Source organism: Megalops cyprinoides, chromosome 9 (genome assembly GCF_013368585.1).
Source record: "Megalops cyprinoides isolate fMegCyp1 chromosome 9, fMegCyp1.pri, whole genome shotgun sequence".
In the NCBI taxonomy this organism is placed as follows: domain Eukaryota; kingdom Metazoa; phylum Chordata; class Actinopteri; order Elopiformes; family Megalopidae; genus Megalops; species Megalops cyprinoides.
The window spans coordinates 18,210,990-18,238,554 of record NC_050591.1 but is presented as its reverse complement, the minus strand read 5'-3'; the positions used below and the strand labels follow the sequence as shown (position 1 = coordinate 18,238,554).

Below are 27,565 nucleotides of genomic sequence, written 5' to 3'. Positions count from 1 at the left end.
TGACGAGTGGCACTGCTGAGAGCATGTAGACTGAGGCTTCATTAACCGCACGACGGACCATAAGCTGTAAGCCACTAACTTGTTCCAAAAATCAAGACTTTACTCTTCAAAGCAAAATACATAATAACACAAGTCTGTGATAATACATGATGGCTACAGAGATTTGAGGATTCATGAGGCCTCATTGTCCCATAGCAAGTAGTAGCAAGCTGGCACCTCCTTAATAATATAACAGAGTAAAGGAAAGACAACACCACTGACAGGAGAGACTATTAGTGAGTGCAAGTGGTGAAGCCAGTTACCGATTCCAGACGATCCAAGGAAGAGGAAGACGAGGGGGTGCTCTTCATCGTACCAGCCGTTCTCCTTCCTCCGGATGGCTGCCCGGGGCAACAAACAAACAAACAAAAAACAAAAGGGAGAAAAGGGAGATGGAGAGAGACAGGACAGAGTCAGGAACAGCTGGTGGAAAAGCAGGGAAAAAGGACCTCTACAGCAGAATACATCAATGACACAGGGGAGTGGATAATTATCGCTGGCTCTACACGATGTTCTGACTGCTTGCAGCCTCCTCTCTCCGTCATCCCAACCATTAGCCTGCTCTAATTCCATTAGCCAGCCCGGCGCTGGAGAAACCAAATCAGGTTAGCATGGATCCAGGAGAGAAGCCCGGGGAAGAGGGTTCGGATAACGCTGCGTTGCCCCGGCAACCGGCTGGAGAGGGGGAAAAAAAGAGCAAGCAGAGCAGGGTGCTGAAGGCCGAGGAGGTGGGGGGGGGGGGTGCTGGGGGTAAAGGTGGTGGTGGAGGGGGGGGTGAGCTGCCGGTGGGGAAATGCAGAAACAAAAGAGAAATAAAATCAGAGGCACTTAGGCCTGTACGGCTGCCAAGAAAGAGAGAACTTCACATATTTATTTATTTTTTTTCCCTCCCACTTATTTATCTAAAAGACAGTCAGTTTCGTGTAATGGGACGTGAGAGGTAATTTGGGGCATCTAATACACGGTGCCCCCTGTGAAAGATATGAGATTTAAAAGCTGTCAAGTTTTCTATATATAAAAACTGCCGCGGCTTGAAATAACTTTTCACACTGGCGGTGGGCATTTCACCGTGAGAGTGGTGAGGGGCCGCAGTGACGGGGAGGCTCTGATGGGCCCTGTCAGAGCCCCACTGCACAAGCCTCCGCCACTACCGCTGCTATATTTCCTCAGGAGAACAAGTCTGCGCTCCACACCAGATCAGGGACAGAGCCGCTCCACACTAAAATGCATCCAGAGGTGGTGGGATCAGGCTAAGACTCGCATGCAGTGAGGCGGTCCTTCATTCAGCATGTGCCGCAGGACATCCTCACTTCCACTGGGGAAAGCAATGCACAGTGCATCCACCAATCTATCAGTCAGGTGGAAGGCGTTTTGCAAGATATTAGCCCGCTTGCCTTGGGGCTGGCAGTTAAGCCCCGTACTCACAAAGACCACCACGCAAAAAGCCCTGGCAGTTTGTCTGTGGGAGTCAACCGTGGGTAAGACTGACTGGGGGCTGCTGTCTTTATCTGTGCTACATTCTACACTTCCAACTGTTAATGATAATTTGGTGTAAAACAATTTGCTTTAACCGCATTTATAAAATTGCTGGTGTTAACTGTTTCACAACACAAAATCAAGATGTAAGAGGCTGAGAATGAGAGCCAAAAGAGCTTCCAAGTGAAGCTGGTGAAGTAAAAAAATCTGTAACCAATGTATGTGTGTGAGTGGGGCGGGGAGCTGAATGTTTATTTATTCATATTATCTTTCACGCATATGCGCGATGTCTAGCTCTTCCTTTAGCTACATAAACACATGTCCAACAACAGTGATTTACATCTTACTGTTTTCTGTGTCCTGTCATTCCTAAAGAAACGGTGCTAAAGCCTGACCCAGAAATACTGTGCAAAGGCATGTAAAAGTTTTGTTCTGCTCTCTCCATATTGGCCCTCATTGGAAGTGGACATAGACCAAGAGCCGTGTCAGATGGATTGCTGAGAAAACACACTGCTATGCGGAGATCATGCGTTACAGTAAGACTGACTGTGGCCTTGGACCTGGGGACAGCCCTTAAAGCCTAAAAATCATAATGTGCACTGCCACCCACAACAAGAGAGAGTCACACACAGCAGTCTTGTGGAAACCTGGACAGCCACACTCTCCCCAACCCTCCCTCCCCCCAGGGCCTCTGTCACTTTTAATGCTGAGTACTATAGCAGGGCCTGAGTGACAGGTGGGACAGAGGAACAGCTCTTTGCCCGAAACAAAGCAACACCAAGCAGCAGGGCAAAATCTGTACAACCCCTCCCTGCAGGTCCACCGTGACAAACACAGCCTCCAACACAACAACGAAACAAAAGAGGGGTGCTGGGCTTATAAACGGAAAAACACAACACTGTAAGAGCACAGACGAGAGAGAGAGAGAGAGAGAGAGAGAGAGAGAGAGAGAGAGAGTGGAGGGAAAGTGAGAGGGAGGGAGAGAATGCCCCAGCTGTTAGTTTGCCGTTGTGTGATTTGTCATAAAGATGAATCCCGGATCGCTACGGGCGACTTACCCAACAGTGGATGATAATAATTCCTCCCGGCGCTGCGGGACTGAGCGTAACTTTTTGATTTTTATTTATTTTGGTACGGAGACTACCCCCGGGAGAGCACGGCTTTGCCCCTCCAGCTGCACGCCTCAGTGAGATATGGCGCTGTGGTGGGGAGGCTCTCTGCACTCGGGGCTGGGGATCTGTGCCCCGCTCACACTCACACGGCCCTCTCTGCAGGGGTGTCAAGTAAAGGATAAGGCACTGGACTCTACACCTTTGGGTCTGTGGGTTAAAATCTTGGGCAGACCACTGCTCTCGCACCCATGAGTGAAGCCATTCACCTAAACTGCTCCCGTACAGATACCTATGTATAAATGGGTTACGGAAAGTGCAAGACATACAACTGCAGGGGGCTTGAGTCATTCCAGATGGGGATGACTGCAAGCAAAAACAAATAAAGAACGTAATGTAATGTTACTGTTCTGGTATAGGTCACCTTGATACTGCAAGGAAGTTTGCCGTCCTTCAAAGGATATTGCCCTTAGAGGGACAACGAAGCATCCTCTCCAAAGTCAGCCTCCACAGATGCTGATTCTACACAGCACGCGTCATCCTTACAGAGAAATCAAGGTTCCAGGCAGAGGGATATGAAGCCAGACCCTCTGGGCTTGGTGAGCTCTCTATTGACAAAGCTACTTCGTAGTTATTAGTACATGAATATGTCTTTGACTACTGCTTGCAGCTCCAGAGATGGGTGGATGGTTGCAGTATTGCGTTGCATTTGCGTTAAATTGTATGCCAGCTCCGGGATTCAATGGACTGGAAAGCACATATTTTTGTAAGTTTACCAAATGAACAGTGGACAGAGCAGAGTCTGTGAGGGTTGATGATGTTATGCGTAGTGGAACTGGGGGGTGGGGGGTGGTAATGTGTATTTGAACAGTGTGGCTTTATGGTTCAGAGGATCTCTTATTCACACCTCGCTTATATTACACAACCCCCCCCCCCCCCCCCCCCCAACATAGATACACATAGATACACACACACACACACACACCACCACATACACATATATCCCCCACCCCTTTTTTGCTGTCTATCTAAACTCAATTTGCCTCTCCCGGGGCAAAGGACACTTAATAACATTAGAGCAGGATAATAGTCTTCAATAACTTTTAGCCTCTGCAAGGTAAATGAAGATCAATCATGCCTTTCCTGTCTGTCTGGAAGCACTGGGGCAGGAAGGAGGGGTAAGTATGGTGCTGGTGGTGGTGTGGGGGGCGCCAACCTGTTCAAAGTCCAAAATCATAAGCTCCCCTTTTCAGAGGGGAAATCAGTGTGAAACAGTGCTGAGGACCGCCACCGCACACACCTTGCATGGAGGACATGAAGCTGAAAGGCATGGTGACACAATGACAATGTTGTGTACAGCACTGTATATAAAGCTGGCGCTCAGTGGGAAAGATAGATAAGAATTGATCAAAGCGATGCTCGGAGGGGGCATTAAGGATGTTGGAGATCCTCGTGGTGGTGTTTGATGGCTGCCTCTGTGTCATTCTCTCTCTCTCTCTCTCTCTCTCTCTCTCTTTCCCTGCCCGCTCACTCCCGGCTCCCTGGCGCTTGTAAAAGGTGCTGTTGATCATGCCGTAGACCCAGCTGATATATTCACTGTATTACTTTACAGGAATCAATAAGCTCTGCCTTTATCGGCCCGAGTGATGTGGCTGAAATTGGTTTCGGACAATTTGCGATGGCAATAACTGCCCATTTATCAAATCAGTTTGTGAGCTGGCCTTCCACCCCCCCCCCTTCCCACCCAAGCCCTTTTCTCTCTCACTCTTTCCTTCACTCCTGTTGGGACCTTCAGTGACAGTGTTGACTTTGTCATCAGACCTTGAACCTTCATCTCCTTGATCCTTGTACCATCAGTCTCTAGCACAATAGTAACTCGTTCCCTAATGTCTTGGCATAAGATCTTACCTTATGCCCTGTTCACAGTACTGCTAGTGATCTAATAACGACAATAAACAAAGCAACCCAAAACCACAGAAAACATGACGGTCCTCAGTTTACACAGCAATGTGCCATTACACAGTGAACTATGAACACCTATGAACTAAACACAGCAATGTACTCTTCATTCATAAACTTCTTCAGTAGATTCATCCTGTTTGTGTCAAATAAGCATTCAGAGTGGAGCAGTCAGAAATGCACTGAAAATCAATACAGTGACAATTTAGCTCTTGTGGTTCTGAATAAGACATGAGCATGTTTCTGTTTTCACTCTAACTTTCACCTTTTGTGTCACCAGCTGTCTTCCATTGGAGGTCCAACTAATGGCATAAAAAACCTTAGGGAACAAACACCGAGCGACAGAAATGGAAATAAGGGCTGTACTCGGGTTGTCGATCTACTTGGTATGAGTTTGTTATGATTCTAGTATGACTGACAGAACACATCTGTTGGGTTGAATCACATTAACTCCAATGAAACACTAACAGTAAATGATGGGAAATTGATGGGAATTTTTCTGGAAATGCCCTTGGGTGCCCTTTGACGCTGAAGCTGACCCCTGATCACCAAAAAGTGCCACTGAAATCCACATTATACTGAATGAGGCAACCCTTCTCTGGGCCCAAAACATACGGAAGAGTGCTACTGAACACATAAGAGCAAACAACTGAGCTCAACACAGCAGGGACTCTGCACATTTTCTCAACGAGACACATGCTGTGGGCAACCAATCGATAAACAGTCTTGCTGTTCCTCAATTTAATATAGTTTATTTATTGGCCTGTACATTGCTGTGTTCTATATCAGTTTTTCTATATCTGGGGACTCATCAGACAACAGGCAAATGTCTCTCTGGCAGGATGATGTGTTCTGCTGAGGTTCTCTTCCCCTTACCAAATTATGGGCGAATAAAAAACAAAAAACAAAAGCTTCCGTACCAGTGGCAGGAATGGTGATTGAATGAGGATTCTAAAGAAAGGCAATTATGTAGTGTGGGCCACTGGGCAGGAAGTCCAGGCTGGTGGAGTGAGTCAGGTCAGTGAGTACGCACTGTGCATTTCTACTTGGTGTGCTCTCCTTTTGGAGTTCACTTTGCTATTGAAGATTTTGAGGCGGGCAGGAGCTTCTACCTGTTAAGGAGTTTTGGGGTTAAGGAGCTCTGGTGATGGAGCCCTTGATAGCTGGGCCAGGAGGCTCACTTTAAGGTATAGAGAGTATGATACCTTGTTACCATAGATAGAGAATCTTTGGCTGGACACTTTAACCCTACACAGGGGCAGCAGATCACTGTTGAAAGGACCCAGTGGGTGATCTATCTTGTTGCCTGTTACTGTGATCCAATCTGCCAGTGGAGAAATGTTACCCTTCTCATCTCTGCTGAGGCGTAAACTGATATGTACAGTCTCACCCTAGGAGTAGAAGTAAAACAATTTCCCATCTACCATATCTAGATATGTGTCATAGCAAGGCACTGGTGTTCCAAGCAGTATTACTCTGGTTAATAAGGTACTTCAAAAGGAAAAATACAGACAACCACTCATTTGTGAGAGAGGGAGTCTCTCTCTCTCTAACTCTGTTCCTCTCTCTTCCTCTTTCATTCCCTGGCTGCTACAAAAATTTCCTCCATTTCTAAAAAACATGCTGGGAAAGAGAAGTCTATGTAGCAAGGTGAGAAAAAAGTGAGAGAGAGAGAGAGCGAGAGAGAGAGAGAGGGAGAAAGAGGGAGGGGGGGGACAGAATGAAGGAAGGAGGGAGAGCTTTTCCTCTAATCGAATTATGTGGTGGCTTGCAGCCCCACTGCAGCAGCCAGCTGTAGAACACACAGACGCTACCACCTGTGTCACTCCCAGGGACGGCCCATTAATCACAATTAACCAATTAACTTCCACCGCCTGCCCGCAGCCGCCACCCTTACCAGTCAGCTGAGGGCGGAGGGAGAGGGAAAGGGGAGGGGACGAAACAGATGGATGGTGCCAGTGCAGCAGCAGGAAGAGGAGAGGTAAACCTCACACACTGTGGGACACTTGTACCATTTTCTTCCATCGGGAGCAAAATCCATTCAAAAAAATAAAAACTGGAGTAATTACAGTTGTGATTCTGGGTAGAAATCTACTCTTGTGATCGCAAAAAAAAAAAAAAATTAAGGTATAATCTCCGTGAGAGCCCTGACACATCCCATGTCCAAAATGAAATTGGAAATGAAATTGCCTTCTCCATGAGGGACCCTCGGCTTTAATTTGAATGAAGAAACCCAGAGGATCAATATTTAGCCTACCTCTGACTTTTACCTCAAGGACAAAAAACAGCACAAGCCAGAGCCTTGTCCTTAGGGAGGAAATGAGGAATGTGATACAAATTCAAACAAAAATGTCAAAATGAAAACAAATAACTTATGAACACACATGCATACCCATGAAAACAATAAACACATTTATATTGTTAAAAGAGGAAAAAATCAGTAAAATAAACAGCACTGGATAATGGTGATTTGTCCTGCATACAACACAGTCTGACTGGAGATTACAATACTGCCGTATGCCTGGTTAGTTCAGGAGATAACTGTAGGAGCTAAGTATAGAAAGCGTTACACTGAACTTACACCAGTGCTCACTTGCAGATGGAGAGAAACAGAATCACACGCAGTTCTCTGACTGTCTGCTGTGTGCGTCACTCAGATGACTGAGCGGTGCTGCTGGCCGGCTGCGCCTCAGGTTGCTGTGAGCCTGGCAGACGTGCCCTAGGAGAGCCTGCAGGCCCGTCCACACAACACAGCAAAGACAGATGGAAGACGACACGACCAAGGCGAGCAGCTACTGCGACCTCCCGAGTGGCTCTCCATCCCGCTGTCCCTGTCCCTCTGTCCAGCTTCACCCCACTCCTCCTGTTTTCCCATCATGCTCTGTTCCTCTCTTTCTGCTCCAATCCTCACATCTCCCTCTCTACCACCTCCTCTCCCTCCTTTTTTCTTCATCCTCCGACATTCCCATTTCCTCTGAACCCTCTCCTTCTCTGCGCCAGCTTCTTATGTTGGGCTGCAGCGCTGTTGGGAACTGAGGCAGCCAATGTTCTCCAGGCGCAAGCCTCGTGCCTGAACTCTTTGAGCTTTGGGAATGTTTCTGTTCTGTCCCTCAGCCTGGCACTCGAATGCATCCAGAGCGTTAGCCATGGGGGTCACCCCTGAGCAGGGGGCCTCCGCTGAGGGGCCAAACATGGGCTGACGCTGGCGGCGGGAAAGCCGGGTTACCTGAGGCCACAGTGTTGATGGCACCCTCCTGGCCAATGATGTGCTCCCGTAGCCTCTTCTCCAGAGGGAAGCGTCTCCGCTCCTCTGCCTCCCGGCGCTTCTGCTCCTCCTGGAACTGCAGGAGGGGAGAGCGGGAAAGTTAGCAATAAAGAGCCAAATATAGAAAAAAAATCCCAAGATCTTGGGAGTGCAATGATGATGATAATGATGATGGTGGTGGCGGTGATGATGATGCTCATATGTTCGAATCAGACCCGGCTGCCCCCTCGATTCCCTGCCCCACTGAAACGTCGATCCCCACCCCCCCCACCACCCCCCAATCTGCACGTCTTGTCAGGGCCGGGAGCATGTGCGCGGGAAAAGTAAGAAAAATAGCGGAAATAAAGCGCCGCTCCTGGGCTGTCCTCTCCGACAGCGAGCGGCCCAGCGCACTTCGCCCTGCTAGGGTCCCAGCCATGACAGAAATAAGACGATTAATCGGGCAGAAATGTAATTTTGTAACTGTGCCATTTGTCTCTCCCCTGCAGGACCCATCCATCCAGCGTCCTGCTTCATCTGAGGCAATAACGCTTCCCTGTTGTGCCCCAGAGGGGGCCACAGCGGACGGGGAGAGAGACCCCCTCCTCCCCCAACTTCACCCTCACCCCATCTTATCTCTCACCCTGCCTCAGGGCCTGCAAACTTTTCAGAGAACAAATAGAGGAAGTGCTGAAAACAGACTCAAACCCTTGCTTCCCATTACAAATGGAGTTTCGGCTTTGTTTGAGAGCAGTACTACTCTGTTCAGACCTCAGTATGTGTAGATGTTTAAGTTCTCTCAGTTTTGCCCACTGACTGAATCTCAGCTGTCCCAGTTCAAGTCAACAGTTCAAATCTGTCTGGTCAATTTAAATTTGGTACTATGAGAAACATTCTTCTCAAGGTCCACCTCCAGAGCATAATGTGGAAATTGCTTCCATCCATTCAGAACTGACCCTGATTAAGTTTGTCAAATACTTTTGTGCTTCACAAGGATTCTCTTCCCCCTCCTCCTTTAGTTCCCCACATCTTCATCTTTCCTCTGAATTTCTATCCCTCCATCACAAAATTTCTCTCATCCAACATGGAGCACGAAGGGTCTGAGGTCCCTCTCTGCCCACAACATTGACTATAGGCCATGCTCCACTTCACAAACTTCCCCTCGAGTCATGTCAACACAAAGGGGTGTCTCAGGGGCCATGGAAAACAATGCAGGATTAACATCTATGTCTTTAACATTAGAGACTCACCTGTACCTGCTGGAGCTCGCAGGGATTATTCTCCACCTGTTTCTATCTCTGATGGGTTTCTATGACTACCTGATTGATTTCAGAGGGTGTTTTATGACTTGTGTACCTGACTAGAGTCAAATGGCTCCTTTTTGTTGCTGTGTGAAACTGCATGCATAGAGGAGAATGGAGAATACAGTTTCAGTCACATGGCATTCTCTCTTCGGTAAGTAAATGTTGATCTGTGAAAATAAACTCCACCTTATCTTAAGAAAACCATCCACAATCCTCAATACTGCACATGCCCTTCTTGGTAAAAGATCTTACATACATATATGTCTAGATTCAGAGAAAGGTGAATAACACCCTTGTTTTGCAGCAGAGCTGGAACCAGGGTATCGTGAGTTAAAGCCAGCTGGCTGACCTGGTTCAGCACGATTGTTTCTCAATTGTATTACCTGCAATGACAGCTATAGCACACAATGTCACACTGAATACTGGCACCTGCCCCGATCTTGACAATTGCCTGCCTGGACTTTGGTCTGCAATCCAAGGCTGAGGTTTCCCCGATAAAAAATTAACTAGACTCAGAATAATTTTACTCGAGCTGATAGTTTCTTTGATCTGTGGAAGAGGTCAGTTCACTTCCATCAGTTTTATCACCAGTGCTCACTGAAGGAACATTTGCAGTATTATTTGCAATTATTTGCCAGTTTCCTTGTAATGGGTCAGCAAAGGCAGACATAGAAGACAGGCCTGATTAGTCAGCACAAAAAAAGTGGTGGAGAACTGATAAGTAACCTATGTAACCTAACTCAGTAACTAAGCAAGCCCACCTCTTTCCTGTTCTAAGGTGGAAAAGAGGTTCAAATGTAAATTTTATCCTAAAACAACCCCTGAATAGATCTCCATTTTCAGAGTGTTAGCAAAGCCTGAGGCCTACCTTGCCCTCCCACTCCTTCAGCAGTGTCTGCATCTCTCCCTCCTTGGCATATGCCAGTGGCGTGTGCCCCATATCATTGGTCAGCAGGGGGCTGGCACCTGGACACAGGGAGGAAGGGTCAAAGGTTAAACAGGGGGCAAGTGAGTCATTTAGGGTGGGGTCACAGAGTCACAGAGCCCCCACCCCCCTTTTGACGCCTGAACAAAATGCAGCTTGACCCTTGCTTGGGTGCTTGGAGAGCCTTCCCAGAATTCTAGGCCTAGGTTGGATCCCCAGAGCGGTATGACAATGCACCTATTGACAAGCAAACTTCCGTTTTTCTTGTGTGATGAAGCCACATTAGCAGGCTATTTCAGAATGAAACAAAGCTCTCATTTTTTCCCCCTCAAAAGGACTGCCACATGCTTGCGTGCCGTTGTGTCAGTGAGGTGTTTAGCACATACTCCTGCCCTGTGACCCTGGCCTTTACAGCACACGCGTGCCGATGCAGAAACTTCCCCGCATGACAGTATGCATTTTCAGGCTCCGTTTCCACACACAATAAATTATGGGTTTGGGTAAAACTAAAAATTCAAAAATGATCAAGACAGATATGCACCTCACTCCCTTCAGGATACGTATTTTGTGAGAGACAAAATCTAATACTATACAGGACAATATTTTTAGTGCAACTTAATTTTGGCATTTGCTTCTAATGCACATATACTGTACATTTGCACTTTAGAAAATGATGATGACAGTTGGTCGACTTTAATATATTCAACAGCAAATTCATTTCTATCTGCCTAAAAAAAAAAATTGTAAAAATGACTTTCTGTCAAAATGTCACTTTACTGTAACACAAAAACACTGAATAACTCATATGCAGAAAAACATATGCCCATATGCAGAACAACACATTCTGTAAGAGCCTATCTGAAAGAGGCTGACTACTTATAAGTGCCTTTCAGGTAAGAAAAACCTTACTCTGGAATAAAGCAGCCATGTCCCACTTCAGTGATAGGACATTTATCCATCAGGTCCACTGCCATGCTGCTTGCTGAGGTTAACAGGCACAGTTTATACGACTGGACAGCAGAGGTTTCAAACTGTTCAGCCAACACCGCAGCCTCTGTAGCAACATGGCTGTAGCTAACTGGCACTAGTTGGCCTTAACCTGCATTACATCTATGCTAATTTATTGACAAAGGTTAATGGCCAGCTAACCAGTGGTAGTCAAGCCAAAGGATGGCTACTGGTGAACACACTGTACTGATCATCCACTGGCCACCAAAAACTAGGCGACGGTCGGTGTCACAGCACTGGGTTTAGAGGCGCTTGGAGAGACTGAGGGACTAATTGCTGTGATTATTGATAAAACCCTAAATTTCCCCTGCATGAATCCCAATCGATAGCAGAGGGACATAAAGAGAAAAAAGCAATAAAGAGGACCCCACCCCCCCCCCCCCCCCCCCAACTCGTCCACCTGCCCCTGACTCCCAACCTGCCAGACTGCCCACTTACTTGCCTCTCCCGTTCTCTTTCCAACATAATAAATAGCACCATTTAGGCCTTTAATATCAGAGCCATGTACCCTCTGGGTACAGATACTTTATAACGAATCAAAGCTAATCCCCACCTACCTATTTGACACACACACAGGCACGCACACATGGACACTAAGCATTCAACCACACAAATACTGGAAACACACTTACACAGACACACACACACACACTTACACAGACACACACACAGACACACACACACACACACACAGGCCCTGCCAGGCTATCTCCGGTGAAGCGCGCAGGCAGCTGCTGAGAGCTGGACACTGCCGATACCTGCTGAGGGGGGGCCTGACCTCTCGGACTGGGGGCAAGGCCTGGACAATTAGTCACCTCCCACGGCCTGTCGGGAGCCCGGGGCCCAGCTGAGTGCCTCCCCAGGCTGGGAGAGCTGGAGGGGCCAGTTCCGGCGTGTGGCTGCACGGGCGGATGATGAATGGAGGCCAGTGCCTCTGGCCCACCAAAGCCCAAAGAGCAGGCCAGAGCAGGGGGTCACTCACCGGGGAAATAAGCAGACCCCCTCCCAGCCCACCGGAAAAAAAAAGTTCAACACCGTGACAGCGCCCAATTTTTCACATTTTTATTAAACTTCCCTTTATGGCTATAGAATGGCAGGGTCTCGGCCGGTCAGCCTGACCATTTATCTCCAGGACTGTCTTTATTGACTGTAAGGGACAGAGACGTATGCGCCGTCTAATGCGCTTTATTGAAAATGAGACCATGACGGCTGAGTTCAGACTTCACCACTTCACGCGCTGTGAAAAGCCACTCATTCTCTTAAGCCAATCATATTTAGGGATGCCGCATATCACACTGGTGCTGTCTCCTTAAGATTGGGGTTTAACTTGTTTGTTGGCTGGTTTGACAATATGGAAATGTTTATGAAAACAGTTTAAGTATACAACATTTGGTAAGGAAAATGCATAAAGTGCGTTATGATGCTTGTTCATGTGTGCTAAATGGTGTCCTCTTTCTGCAAATTCTTCATGCCACTTTATGAGATGCGCTATGTTAGTCACTCTGGATAAGAGTGCAGACTAAATGACAATAATGTAATGTAAAGTCTTGCTCATAAAAATACCTGTTTTTGTTGAATGAGTGTTTAATTGCTTTCTATATTTAGCTAAAGTTCTGTTCTATGTGTTGCGTTTCTGCTCATTTCAGAATATCAGAATGGAGATTGTGCAGGCACTTAATAACTGACCCTGGCTTTTCGTTGTCTGCAGTGGGGGGGAAAGATCTCTGATCTCTCTCTTTATGTAATGACTTCACCCCTTTGATGCGATTGCTGTATGTTAAAAAAACAACAATTTCTGTGAATCTCTTCCTTTTCCAATTTGAAAAATGCATCTGGTGCCAGAGGTATATTCTTGTTTGGACTGCAAGTGGAATCTGGCTGCCCGTCACTTAGAACGCTCTCTCACAAGTCAAATTGAGGAGAAGTGGCCTGTTAAATATGCGAGGTGCTCCATCATACACATAATGGTTCATCTTTTTCTCCCTAAACTCGTGATGTCTCTGGACTCAGGCGCCAGTCTCGCCGCCCCGTGTCCTGAGTGCTCTCGTCCCCCTCGGTGAGCGGCGTCCTTGTTTTAGTCACGGATGGAAATGAAAAGCACACCGGCCCACTCTGACTGAGAGTGCTCAGCAGATCCCACTCAGTATTTACTCTTAATTACTGCCATTCCGCCACACGTGCGGTTAGACAGGTAATGGGGCCTCATAAAAACCTCATAGAAATCAAATCATAAGGAAGGGAAGAGAAAGAAACACACACGCGCATGTGTCCACATACCCACCCACACCATGTAGTTGTGTATGCAGGTAAGCTAGAAATACACGCACATACACGTCTGCTCACACATACGCACACAAAACACACACACACAGAAACAGTCTCCAATCATACTCACAGCGGCCATTCTACAAGGAGGGAGGACAGGAACACACAGGCACACACCCTCACTCTCACGCACACAGACACACACACACACAAATCCTGTCACGGGGTCAAGTAACCCACAGAGTCCACCCTCTGCAAGGGTGAGGGGTCAACTAGCAGCCGCGCGTTGGCCTACGCTATAAACCTTGATTACGCGCACTTGTTTAAGAGGCACGCGCCAGTGAGCACGGGGAGCAGCATTTGCCCTGAGGAGAGGTAAGAGGAGCTGAGTCAACGACAGGTGCGAACGCCAGGGGTGTGTGTGTGTGTGTGTGTGTTGGGGCAGAGGGATGGCTGTGTCTGGACAAAAGAATTCCAGGGAATCGTCAAGATGGTCTGCAAGACCAGTCGGCCCGGAAACAAAAACAGAAGGCTTATCAGTAGCGGAAGTTAATGTGTGTGTGCGTGCACGCATTTTCTTCCTCTTCCATACACACAAGCTGACACAGCAGAGCAGATAACCATATCCATTTTGCTTGTCAAGATTAAAAATTCTGAAATAAAAGCTTTTACCCAGCTTTTAAAATATTTCTAAAAAATGCCATCTGTTAAGAGATGCAAATATATATTGGCTTGGATTCATATTGATTTTATATTATCTTAATATCATTTTACAGACAAAATAAATCAATATATCTTAAATTAGCATTTTCAGCCTTTTACAACATCAGCATACATTTTTAGTGTTTTACATAAAAGCATTGAAACTCATATGTGGATGTTGTCATGTGATAATTCAGCTTACACAAGAAGTAAATATAACAAAAAAGAGAACACAAAAGAAATGAAAAAAGAATGAAAAATTTTTCCAGTGTGTGTACAGTCTTTTCTGAAACCAGAGGGTCATGAGTTCAAATCCCAAATGACTGAGGTCTTGGCTTCCTCACCGCATCGGCCTGTAATCTGAGGGGTGGGTGTAACTCTGTGTCATACTCCCTCCCGGTGCTTAAGTAGGCACACCCCGTGAGGCAGTCCTCTTAACAGCTGTGCTTGAGAAAACAGCTGGACTTTTTACCTGAATGTTGACACCTTAAAAATGGCCATGCTGTATATGTGAAACTAATTCAGCTGACAAAAAGCCATGATTAGAGGCGCTTCAGTGATATTCCCTGCCTGTGATGAGGCAGCATCTGCCAGTGTGAGTGAGTGTGACCCCTGACCCCGCCATCCACGGGCGGCACCCACCTGCCTCCAGCAGAGCGCGGACCGTGCGCGGGTCGTCGGCGAGGACGGCGTAGTGCAGCGGCGTGCAGCCTCGGAAACTGGCACGGCTGCTCAGGCGGCTGTTAAACTCGTCCTCTCGTGTAACGAGCACTGAGAAACGAGAGAGAGGCAGAAAGAGAGAGGGAGGAAGAAAGGGAGACACAAAGAGACAGAGCGAAAGAGAGGGAGAGAAAGACAAAAGGGGAAAGAAAAAAGCAGGGAGATGGGGGAGGGGAGAGAGGTGGGTAGAGGAAGACAGGGGCAGAGAGAAAGAAGCAAAGAAAGAGGGGCCGTTAGGGGTACAGAGAGACGAGGGTGGATTGAGAGTGAAAGATAGAAAGACCCACATAGAGTTAAATGTCCATCCCTGACAGAACAGGAGGGGGGAGGAAGACTAACACAAACATCAATTTCACAGTAATGTCTTACTACAAATATAAACGTGTACATACAAGAGAAATATATATTATATATAAATGTATACATAAAACGATCACGGCACTGTAACAAACGGCAGTGTTTATTCTTTTGTTCATACTAAAAGCACAGACGTGCATTCACTCAAACACACCAAAAAGTGCACACACACACACACACACACACACACACACACACACGCACACATTCAAAACACACAATACACACACATACACACTCTTCCCCTGGCACTGGGTTCTTGACAGGCCTAGTCGTCATCTGTAACAAATGTCTGAGAGCTGGATAATCATGGCAAACTCAATAAAACGTCATGGGGAGAAGCAGCCCCCATCCATCAACCTGCATCTGGGAAATCTCCCTCCCAGACGACCCAAAAAACTGCCAACAATATAAATGTCTGTAATATACATATCATATATAAATATGTCTCCAGCCGGGCCTTTTCCACAGCTTCCACAGCAGTTTTTATATTGTTGGGTTTGCGGTTATGAAAAATAAATACATAGGGCCAAATGAAACGCTTACATATATGCAAATAAGGCAGAGGGTGGGGAATCTCAGTGTCTTCAGTGAAATTTATATATCTAATAACAACAACGCTACACAGCGCTGCTTACTGAGGACCGGGGATCTGGCACTGCAGTGAGGCACTGCTGGACAGCTGGGAACCCCTGTCACATTGAAGCATGTCTCCACGACTATGAACACACATCGACAGCCACGTCAAGTTGGGGTGCAAGACGGATGATGTGGGGCGTCAGAGAATTAAGATCATTTCTTTTGGAGAGGGGGGTGCAAAACCTCGCCTTGCCTGTCACTGTCACGTCGCGAATGCAGGTGTCACACATCTGGCCTTCTCAGTCCAATCTAAGCAGTATTTTCCAAGCCGTATTCTACTATAACGGACTGCTGGAGCTACTGTAGCCTGGAAGACTATACCTCTGAAGACACTGAAATTCTTACTAAATACTTGTCACAGTGTCTGTGTGGACATTACGCCCTGTGCATTCCCCCAGAATGGGCGCTTACCTTCCAGGGAGTGGATCCCCTTCTCTCGAGACATTTCATACACGCTGCTGAAGTCGTCCCCCAGGTTCGGGTCAGCACCTGCTGCCAGCAGGACTTTTACCACACTGGGAAGGAGACAGACAGACAGATGCTCCCTTTATTTTCATACACCCCAATCTGAATGATAACAATAACAACAACTCAAAGTCAACAGAGCTGGTCACAGCACACCAGTGACTATAAAATGGTCAGCTACAACTAGGGTCACTTTCAGAGCCATTTTATGTGGCCTTCCAATGATCTCATACATCAGCGGTATTTAAAAAAAGAAACAATGCAGATGTGGCAACAGAAGCAGAATTGATTGCCATGTCTGTTGAATGAAAAAAGAAAAATTCTCCACTGTGATTGCAAGAAAATTATAGATGAGACATTTGCTGTCACGGTTTATAGTCACCGTTCACTGTGAATTTTCTCAGTGTAACCCTTTGTCACTGAAGCTGAAGTTTACTCTGCTGCGATATGGGGACAGCTCACTCCGGGCTTCACAGAGCGCACAAGGGAGAGCTGTGCTCCTCCGTTTTCCATAGGCACAGCTGGACAGGCATTCTCGAATACTTTGATACACTGCTCCACAGAGCGTCCCCATCAAGGAGCGGGGTGGGGGAGAGTTCTGAGCCCTTCACTGGAGCATACAACCCTGGAGACGGCAAAGCATCACAGCAGACACGTCTCCTACGGCAACCACATCTGGCTTCTACACTGGTGGCACACATTAGAAAAGCCTGCCAATATTCATCTGCTCCCAGCCCCTAAGATCACTCGCAAATATGACAAGAACACAACTAAACCCTGTGTGAAGAGTTCTAAATTGAACCAGTCTGCTAGAAGCAAATTCAAGATTATATTACATTACATTACTGTCATTTAGCAGATGGGCTTATATTGAGCAACTTATATAGGTTACAGTTTTTATATGTTGCCATTTATATAGCTGGGTATTTACTGAGGCAGTTCTGGGTTAAGTACCTTAACCCTGGGTACAACGGTAGTGCCTCTGCGGGGAATCAAACTAACAACCTTTCGGTTACAAGCCCTGCTCCTCGCCGCCATGCTACACTGCCAGGATTGTGGCTGCGGCGTGGGGAGAAGGAGCTCCAGGCCCGCGGAAAGCAGCAGTGGTCACCCAGCCGACACGACGCTCTCCAAATGCTGCCGCGGGCATTGCACTAACTAGATAACAGCACTCCGGCCATCACAGGGGCCTCGCAAGAAATATGTGACACGTAGCTGTGTGAATCTAATGAGCAGGCCACAAACGAGCCAAAGTGATGAGGATGGAGAAAGGCAGGCCCGCTCTGCCCCTCCACACCACCGCCCAGCCTCCACAGAGGCCGAGCGCACTGACCTTACCGATTCCAGGAACGGCTCTGCTCTCTCAGTAACCAGTTTTGAATCTGATTGGGGGGGGGCTGTGTTTTCTTCGCTCCTTCTTCTCAAGGTTGGAGTGGACAGAGGATTTACACAAATGTCATTTTATATTTGTAAGGAAGATCGTTAAGACATGCTTGAGTGTACAGCACCAGTAAAATGTTTGGACACACCTACTCATACATGAGTTTTTCTTTATTTTTTCTATTTTCTCACATATTATAATAGTAGTAAAGACACTACAACTATGAAATAACACAAGTGGAATTATGCAATGATCAAAAAGTGTTAATCAAAGCAAAACTGCTTTATATTTTAGATTCTTCAAAGTAGCCAAAAATAATTTTTAAAACTACATTTTTTAAAATGAACTTTTTTGGAAAGAAATTCATGCATAGTTATATTATATTAACTATTTATATTTGTCTAAGAAAGAAATTTCAAGCATTTAAGCATAAGTTTTTTGATCAAAATGTCTCTGAATGCATTTTTCTCACTGCCTTAATCAGGTGTGTCCAAACTTTTGACTGGTACTTTTTGTGTGGGCGTGTGTATGCATGTGGACCCCACTTTCAGAAGATCTAGAATTAGCTCTGTGACTACTCTGTACACGAGGAATTCTCAGGACCTCCATTTTTCAGAGGAATATAAAGGTAGCTGATGGAAGCAGGGGGCGTTAGATGGGGGTTAGTTGGTGGAATCAGTGTTTGCTGTAAGAGCTGGTGTGAGGGGTAGTGTAATCTACTGGACCATGCTACAAGAGCTCTGGTTGCCAAAGAGACCCATCTGAGGATGTTCCAGTCAGAGGGACTGGTGTGTGTGTGTGTGTGTGTGTGTGTGTGCATGTGGGGCTTTGTCTGCTTGGAGACCTGAGCAAGAGGAGGGGGTCTGTCAGCAGATTGGGGTGGCCCCATTGTTACTGTAGCTGTGGGACTGGGGGGCAGTGATCCAAAAAGGGCTGTGACCCCTGGAAAGCACTTCTCCAAACAGACACCCCAAACACACCGGGGGTGGGGGGTAGAGGGAAGGTGAGGAACGGGGTGAAGAAAGAGTGGATGGAGAGAACTGTTGGGGGTTGGTCGAGGTTAAAGGCATAAGGTTTTTTTATAATGGACAAACTAAATGGGGGGCTATGCAAAAGTTGTGAGAATGGGAACAATGGATGACCACAAAATAATAATATTAGTAGATGACAGAGTCCACCCTGGCACAGTACACTGGGCATGGGGTTCCCTGTAGCACTCTTCATCCTGCCAATGAGGGAAGGAATTTAAATCCAGTCTCCTTTCATGGAACAGTTCACTGGTGAGGTGAGTGGGGTTTGGGGGTAGGGGAGGGGACGCATACTTAAACAATATCACATATTCTGCTCGAAAAAATGTAAATGCTGTGGAAAGTGCTGAGCTGGTCGTACACAACACAGGGTTTTTATCCTCCTTATCTTCCAGCATCCAGGAGTGTCCTACTCCCCCCTGACACCTGCTGCCTCTTGGGCCTGCTGCTTGGTTGGGACACACCTGCAAGCTCTAACTCATGTTTACAAAACACAAGGAGCGGAGGAGAGGGCCAGACGGGCATGTCCATCAGCACTGACCACTTCCTCCAGACGAGCTGGTCAGTGCAGCTGTCTCCCCCTCAGCTCAAGACAGAAAAGGGGGTAACAGCATGAAAACATGGCAACCACCTCCTCCTCAGGATAGACTCCTGGATGGGATCACCCTGCTCTTCCCCTGGGCTCGGCTCAAGCCAGCTTCACGGCGGCAGTCATTAGCAACACGAAGATGACCTTAGGTGACCTTGGGTAATTACGTCTGCAAATCATAACTGCCGCCACGACCAGCAGGCCGCCCACCCTCGCCTCTGTCCCTGACCGGGGTGCCTGACTTCCACATAATCTGATGACATTCCCACCGCATTTCTCCCAAAAAAACGGATTATCCCCACTCCAGAATGCGCCCGCTCCGGCTCTCCCCTCCTTCTCCCCTCCCCGGGCGGCTGAGAAGAGAAACTGAGGCTTTTATTTCCTTTCCCCAACGTGTCGGCCTGGCCCGGCCCGGCCGGTCGGAACAGTCAACAAGCGTTCCACTCCATCGGCGGTCATTGTCCATGTGAAAGGATGCCCTGAGGGGAGGGGGGATGGTGGCGGGGGGAGGGGGGTGGGCATTTTTAGCCGAGAGCGCAAACAGGGGCAGGCCCGACCCTCCCCAAACCGGTCACATCAAAGCTACGCAAACACGCCCTTCCTGCCCTCTCGGGTAATGGGGGTGCGGGGTGCCGACCGGGTCCGATCCTGTCCCGACTGGATCATCGCTGCTCTCTCCCCGCACTTTCACTGCACTTTGGAATCACTCGCCGAACACCATCTCCTCAAACAACATGCTGCGCGTTGCTTAAATTTTCACCTGATCACAAATTCCTTCCTAAAACAGCCAATTCAGGAAGTACGCAGCTCAGGTAGTACACATTCTCAGCAAAAGAGAACGGCTTCATTGTTCCATTGGTGGTTGACGCCCGCAGATCATGTCACCCTGGTCCTTCCCGGCACTCCACACTGTTACCCACAGCCTCAGACATGGTCCCAGCCCTTGCTGGCATCCAGCTGCTATATTCATAAAACAGCCAAACTCCAAGCTGCCAAACTGCATTTTAATATAAAGCTGAGGCCAATATTTCTACATACCGCTTTCTTCAGTGAATTCCATTATTTGACTGGCAATATTTATATACCTAAACCTAAAAGGTTAATTAGAGTGGAACTGTGCTCCGACTAACTCATAGCATTATAAACAAAATAACCTAGAAATATTCATTATAAAATGTTTCAAATCTATTTTATTATTGAAGTTAAACACACTGCGTACATCAAAAGAACTGTCATATAATCTTCATTCATACAAGATCAAAACTCAGTGTTGTAAGGATTACGCTGAAGGATGTGGATGTGTGACAGTCTGTGATTTGGATTGTAATCTTCTCTTCTGCATGCACAGATCATTTGACCATTTATCTGAAATAACAGTCCAAATTAAACACGTCTGCAAACAAAGGCCCTTACCAGCATTAGATAAAAAAATGTTATGAAACACAAACCATTTCACAGTGCATCTGGTATTTATTTACCAGAGCTTTTAGAGAAATGATAAAAACAGAGCTCCACGTCAACATAATTTTGAATTATTCTGCACATAAGAGAATATGATACTCAGGGCAGACGTTTTACACAGTACAGAGACACTCCTCATGTAACTGTAGCCAAATATCATGTCAGAAAAGACTAGTTCCTTCCTCCCGTGTAGGAAGCAATGGAGACCTCCCAACAATCTACAATAATTAGTGTAATGGGGCACTATTATAAATGAGATCAATTTAGCCTGATTATGTCACCACAGCAAAACAAATGGAATCCAGCCTTCTTCTGGACCACATGAGCTGAAATGAGAGCTATAATCTTCAGCACATCCCTTTAGCCGGCAGACATATTTCAGCACTGGACAGCTTACCAATACACTGGAACCTGAGGCTGCTTAAGACCTACGGTGAATGCACCATCAATGTAGAGACGGAGCTGATGAGCTGAAGGAATGATATATCAAAGACACTACAGAGAGATGCTGCAAGAGGGGTATCGGCGAGGAGTCCACTGCTCATTGTGGTCTCACAAGAGCATCTTCAGAGCTATAAGAACTCTAACAATGGCATAAAAATGCATTGTAAGTGATTGCGGGGGGATTTGAGAGGGGAAAAAAAAAAACAGCCCAGCTCTACTTCCCTCAGGTCGAACTGAGATGTCGGGCCTTTGTGTGGTGCCGCGACCGGGATGTGGGGCCACAGGCTTTGGGGTGGGGGATAATCCCCTCTCTACAGAGCTTTAGGGGAGAGGGGAGGCCCTGACGGGCGGGGCCGGTGGTTCACCTTGTGAACTTGTGTCTGTAACTCTTGAAGAGGACCCCCCTCGCCTCGGCACGGGATGCGCCCCATTGGCTCACGTTCCCCAAATTGGATTCCCCCCGCGTGTTTGCGGAGGAGGAGGTTAATTGAATTTGGGGAGGGTGCTGCCGCCAGCTCTTGAATGCACTCGCTGATGTGAAAGACGCACTTTGCACTTCACAAGACCTCAGCTTGTGAAAGGAAATCAAAGAGCCTGACGGGACGGCGACTCCGCGCAGCCGTCTCGTTGTCAGGCCGTGCCACGATGCCGCACCACAGACCACGCGGGGCCTGTTATCCCCTAGCCAAAGAGCCAAGCTTCTACTGATGATGATATGATGTCCAGTTACAATGCAACACTTTTCACCACATAAACAAACAGCTCAGAGTGCTGTCTTAAATGCTCATACTAAAAACACAAAAACAACAGCTATTTCAGCATCACTGTTAGCAGGACTGACAATGCAAACTTCAAGTTCAGCCAAGTCAACCATGTTCATACAGGCAAAATGAAATATTTTATATTTAAAATTTTCAAATGCTTGGACACACCTGATTAAGATACTGGGAAACATGCACTCAAAGACATTTTGATCTAAAGACTTCAATGCTTGAAATCTGTTTCTTAGACAAATACAAATAGTGAAGTTGATGCCTATGTATGAATTTTTATGAATTTATGTATGAATATGTATTTTTAAAAAACATCTTTGGCTACTTTGAAGGATCTAAACTACAAGATAGTGTTAATTTGTTTAACACACTGCATAATTCCATTTGTGTTATTTCAGAGCTTTGATGTCTTTATGATTATTATGAAACATGGAAAATGATAGCAAATAAATAATAAAAGTTGTGTCCAGACTTTAGACTGGTAACATATATTTATACACTACATATATAAGCCTTCACACAAGAAAATAAGTACAATAAGGAAAACAAAAAATGAAAGAAATCAACAGTCACAGGCTGTTCAGGGATGTGGCTCTCTTACTTGTGCTGCCGGTTCATGGCCGCCACCATCAGCGCTGTCCAGCCCAAACGGTGGCGGTAGTTTGGATCAATTCCTTCACCCAGCAACCTGCAGGAAACAGGAAAAAGCAGGCAAGAAATGGTGATCACTCACAGGATTGGCCAAACCAGGAGTGTTCTACAGGGGCATTATTTTGCTGTAACATTCACAGATAGAAACACAAGTCTGTTAAACTGTGGACTAGCACAATGCAGAGGTGCTGGGAAATGTAGTCCATAGATCCACAGGATGTGATATCTTCACCTGAACGGTCATCCCAAGAACATGTGAGGCTGGTATAGTGTTACCCAAAGAACTTTGACAGAACTACCAATCACACCAAGTTAAAAGAACATCTCATGATTCTCTGGTTTGACCTTTGTGTCTGGACCCGGCAACCCATCCTTGAAAATAAAAAAAAGATCCCTTCTGTCCCAGGTCTGGTGCTGGAGAGTGGGACGCTGTCTGTGTTTAGTGTAAACAGAGGGCTGCCCTACCTGCCTACTCCCCCCCACACCGACCTGAGCAGCTCTTACTAAAGCACTTAACACATCTGTGGCCTAAAGCTGCGCAGAGTCATGGCCATCTGCACAGTCACGACTCCTCCCCAAACTCCACAGCCGGCTCCGTCCCCCGTCACCTCTCACTGCACTTAGGGCCACAGTTTCCAGTTTCAGCGCCATTGTTGCCTTTGTTGAGAAAGTCTCCCCTGACATACGCTTCACACGGCCACTCTGAAAACAAAGACAGGTGTGCTCCTAACCACAGCGATATGCTTTTACCAGCACCCCTAAGACAATTTCTTAAGAGGAATCAAGTATATAAAACAACTCAGAAGGGTCTTTCCCTACTTCCCTTGCTGAACGCACCCCTTGGGCTGCTCCTGAAGGAGGATTAGCATGACCTTCCTCAAGATTTTTATGTTTTCTGTGTTTGTCCAGAACCTCATTTTGAGAAGGAGGATTTGCTCTAAAATGTGAAAATGTCAGGGTGTACTTGAAGCACAAAATTCATTTTATCATCATTTGGTTTGTCCAAGCCCTTAAAGATCCCGCACAAGATCGCCTGGGCACACTGACATTTCAAAGCCCTGATTAACTTTGCTCAGAGGACTTGTAATGAATTTCACGTGCCCAGTCAGATAACAATCTTCAGCAGATCATGGTGTGGTAACATTTTAATTCATTTTCCGGGACAATGGCAGGATCTGCTTTCGCAGGCTGCATTCTGCTGGGTACACGCTGTCACAGGGGTTAAACAGATGAATTCTCTCAGAAGAATGGAACTGCCGCCAGACAGAGCGCCCATCAGGCACCTTATAGGATGGAGACCCAGATACACATAGGCTGACAGATGGCTTCGCACCCCCTCCTGTGTCCTGCTCCCCCCCATGTGCCTATGCCTGCTCCCCCCCCCCCCCACCCCAACTGTCCCAGAGGTTCGGGGTGAGTGACTGGGTGACAGGGTGTCCCGGGTGTGTTTGAGTTTGGGCTCATTCTGGTGGGTTCCAACCTAAACTGGCATTGAAGGGAGAGGGGGCCACAGGGGAGGTAGGGGGTCGCTTCTCTTCCTCCATGCAGTCTGAAGACCAGCCCCCAGCCCAAATATTATACGTTTCACTTTACCCCTGTTGAGAAGGAGTGTGGGTGCATTACCGTAAAGGGGAACCACCTAAATGGGTGGTATGAAATTCAGCACCAGAAATGATCTTTAGTCTGATTCCACATACCTGGTGCACTTCTGTACCTTGAAAAATGATCCTTCTCAAAATGATATCAAAGAGTGTAACATAACATGGAGCCCAGATTCTCTGTAGATTTATGTCAGAGGCCCAGAGGCATGCATAATCTTATGCACAACAGGGTGTGAAACTGACCATCAAATACAACAGTCACAAACTTTTCTATGGATAAAAATAAGAAAGGCGGAATAAAAAAACCTCTGCAAGCACTCCATTTGAATGTCAAAATTATTGCCAATTAATTGTTATATTTCCTTCAAATAGCATGCATTCACGATTCAAATAAATTCAAATTCAAATGACATGCAATCTTTTGAAAAACAAACAAACAAAAAAAACAGGCAATACACTGTCACACAATGACAACTCAGCACACAGTTACAAAACGGGAAGTGGGAATAATTACTCTTACTAATCTGTCATGTATTCCATTTTCGCTAAAAGATTCATAAATGGACACGAATGACTTTACATGCAGACCCAAGGTCACTCTTAGCGCATCCATGATCTGCAGCATGGCTTAACGCGTCAGAAGGTCTGTTCCAGCCAGCCTTTTATTGCCTCTCACCTTTTTCTGATTCACAGTTTATAGTTCTGATGCGTCTGTCTTTAGCGGAGAGATCAAATACTGATAACATTTACAGGTTAAAGAATCCCCTCTAAATATTGCTCTCCATCTTTCCCGGGCTGCGTTGGGCTCGAGCTTAGGCAGACCGTTAAATGAATCACATGTTCCCTCTAGTGGACAAATTATGCTACAGCGTAAATAAGGTGACCGCGGTGTCCAATCATCTGATGCTGAAGGTCTGTTTTGCTATTGAAGTACTGACATCTCATTGACCTACATTACAACGTACCCCTTGGACACTACACTTGTACAGTAGAGTCTTAAAAGATTAACGAGTCTCATCATGTACCAGCAAAAACGACAATACTAAGCCAATGGTGTACGGTTTTGTGCATCTGACCGCTGTTATATGTTATATGCTAAATGTTATATATGGATCAGTTGCTACCTTGAGACGTCTTGGGCATTATTGGTCCTGGAGGCTTCCAACAGTAAGTCTCCTGGAGAAAAAAAAATTAATACAGTTAAAGCTACATGCAACAAACACTATTATTGTGTTGTGCATCTTGAATGATGCTGATTGTACCTTTTGAGTCTGAGTCTTTCTTGAGACAGTAAGCAAGAGCAGCAGCTGAAACGACCCCCGCTGAAGCTACTCCGTAGGAACTTTCTCCCTTCTTTCCACCTTCATCCCAATAGTTGTTCGTACACCCCCGCGCAGCGAGAGAATTCCACGAGTTTCTCCTGCCCTGTAGGTTAGTGATCCATCTAGCGGCCAAATGGTGGTACTGCACATGCGAATTGACATTCGTGGGCATCGTGTCCTCGCTCAGAATGCCCTTCCTCGACACACGGGACGTGGAAACGATGGGGTTGCGATTAGATTCTATGTCGTGAAGAGTCTGGCTCCTCGTGGCATCCGCAGAACTTGTCTGCAGAACCCGACAAGGAGAGAGGCTCCGTGCCCTTCGGCATCGAACCAGCATATGCCTTGGGACCGATGACAGCAACATATTCACAATCCGATATGCGCGAATCGTTGTTATGTTGAAATGTTATAGATTGATCCTCTGCTGTATACTTCTTAATAAACGGAGGAATATCTTCTTCGCGGAATGATGTTTTACCTGCGCGGACGAAACGAGAGGAAAGAAAGATCCAGCAAAAGCGGAAAACAACTGCGGCGTGTGTCACCGTTGCACAGAGCATGACAGGAAATGTAGTCTTTTCTGACCTGTGTCTGGACTACATTTCCCGACTGCCACTACGTACGTGTTTTATATGTGGTCCTCCTAGAGTAAATGTACTCGAAATGTCACCAGATTGTTGGCTGTGCTGTGTATTTAAATTCTCGAGATCTAGATATACACATTTATCGGTCGTTGCTGACTTCACTGGCCACGTTTGCGAATAATTGTGGTTTCTTAAAACAAGGAATATTACGGCGCCAGAGGGCGCTTGGGTCGAACAATGGATGAGTCACCGATATCGTCGGTCGCTAGCTACGTAGGCCTGAAGTGCAGGACTTGCGTACTGTTTCATCAGTAGTTGACACATCTTATCCTTCTGTATGTAAACAGGCAAACAAAGGGCGGGTTTAAAATAGGATGTTGCGAACAGAATTTCAACAGAATCTGCAGTTAAAAATTGACAACCTAGAATGTTTGACAAGTTTGCACATTTTAAGACGCATGTGAGCGATCATACAATAAAATGAAGTGTGTCAAACACCAGGTATGTGTGGAATTAGTTGAACACTAATTGTAGCAAAGACGAGTATTAACTATCTAGTGAAGCGTACTAACACTATACGACAAATTATGTTACCTAACCAAGGCAATACTCAAAATACTTGTCGCTTTTTGATAGTTAAGCAATTTTAACAATCACGCTGATAAAGTACACTCTATACTCATTTCATACATTTCATACATTCAAAATACAATATAATTAAGTATCTGAAACTGTTATAGGCTGTGCTTGTGAAAGAAGTAGGCAACCATAAAACAGTGGTCTTCCTCAGTCAGCATCAGATCTCCCTGCAACAAACAGCAGTAACTGCGTTTCGCCACAAGAGGTCAGGAAAGTTATGCCGCAGTCGTTATAATCAAAATGTTCATTTTCACAGACTTGGTGTGAAATCCGACCAATATCCGGAAAAAATACAAAACCACGGCCAACTGGGAATTACGGAACATAACCACAACGCTAAAGCGTGTGGTCCCATCGTGGCCATCTTTCATAGACTTCTAACTGCACATGCTTGGGAAAGAAGTATTGGTTAATTAGGTGTTTTCTCGGATCTCCAAAGACAGAGTACATTTCAATACAAAAAGAAGCAATATGCTGTATGTAGTCTTTGGGCAAGAAAAACGCTTCAAATATTCTCTTCCAAGCAAGACATTTACTTCATACAACTTAGCCCTGAGTCAAAATATTTTATACAGCCACTCTATTGCATTTTGAGTCATTCTGATTTTGAATAACAGGAATATTAGCACCCTGATGGGACAGCTATAGCTGACACTGAGCAGTGGGTCAAATCTCTAGGTAAAACAAAGACTGACATAGAGTATAAGATCAGGTGAGTCCAGCTGACTGTAGGGCCCCCTTGCACTCATATTCATGTAGCATCACCTCCAGTAGTTTACAGAAGACAATGTTTTTTGTTTCCAGAGGTACAGGTCAGACAGTGGCTCTTTAAGGAGAGTGATTCACGTAAATGTCCAGACTCAACAAGCCTACAATC

The 27,565-nt window shown here is 46.3% G+C and overlaps 1 protein-coding gene across 1 annotated transcript in view; it reads right to left on the bottom strand.

Moving 5' to 3' along the window:
• The window catches only part of clpb (caseinolytic mitochondrial matrix peptidase chaperone subunit B), a 32,938-nt gene extending 6,921 nt beyond the window's left edge, over nucleotides 1–26,017 (bottom strand). Inside the window, exons 1-8 of the mRNA XM_036536983.1 lie at nucleotides 25,403–26,017; nucleotides 25,265–25,316; nucleotides 22,490–22,576; nucleotides 16,159–16,262; nucleotides 14,674–14,802; nucleotides 10,000–10,097; nucleotides 7,810–7,924; nucleotides 303–380 (exon numbers count right to left, since the gene is read on the bottom strand). Coding sequence (XP_036392876.1) covers nucleotides 303–380; nucleotides 7,810–7,924; nucleotides 10,000–10,097; nucleotides 14,674–14,802; nucleotides 16,159–16,262; nucleotides 22,490–22,576; nucleotides 25,265–25,316; nucleotides 25,403–25,829 — 1,090 coding nt within the window. The 5' untranslated portion in view covers nucleotides 25,830–26,017. The remainder of the gene's footprint in view (nucleotides 1–302; nucleotides 381–7,809; nucleotides 7,925–9,999; nucleotides 10,098–14,673; nucleotides 14,803–16,158; nucleotides 16,263–22,489; nucleotides 22,577–25,264; nucleotides 25,317–25,402) is intronic.
• Between the last annotated feature and the right edge of the window lie 1,548 nt (nucleotides 26,018–27,565).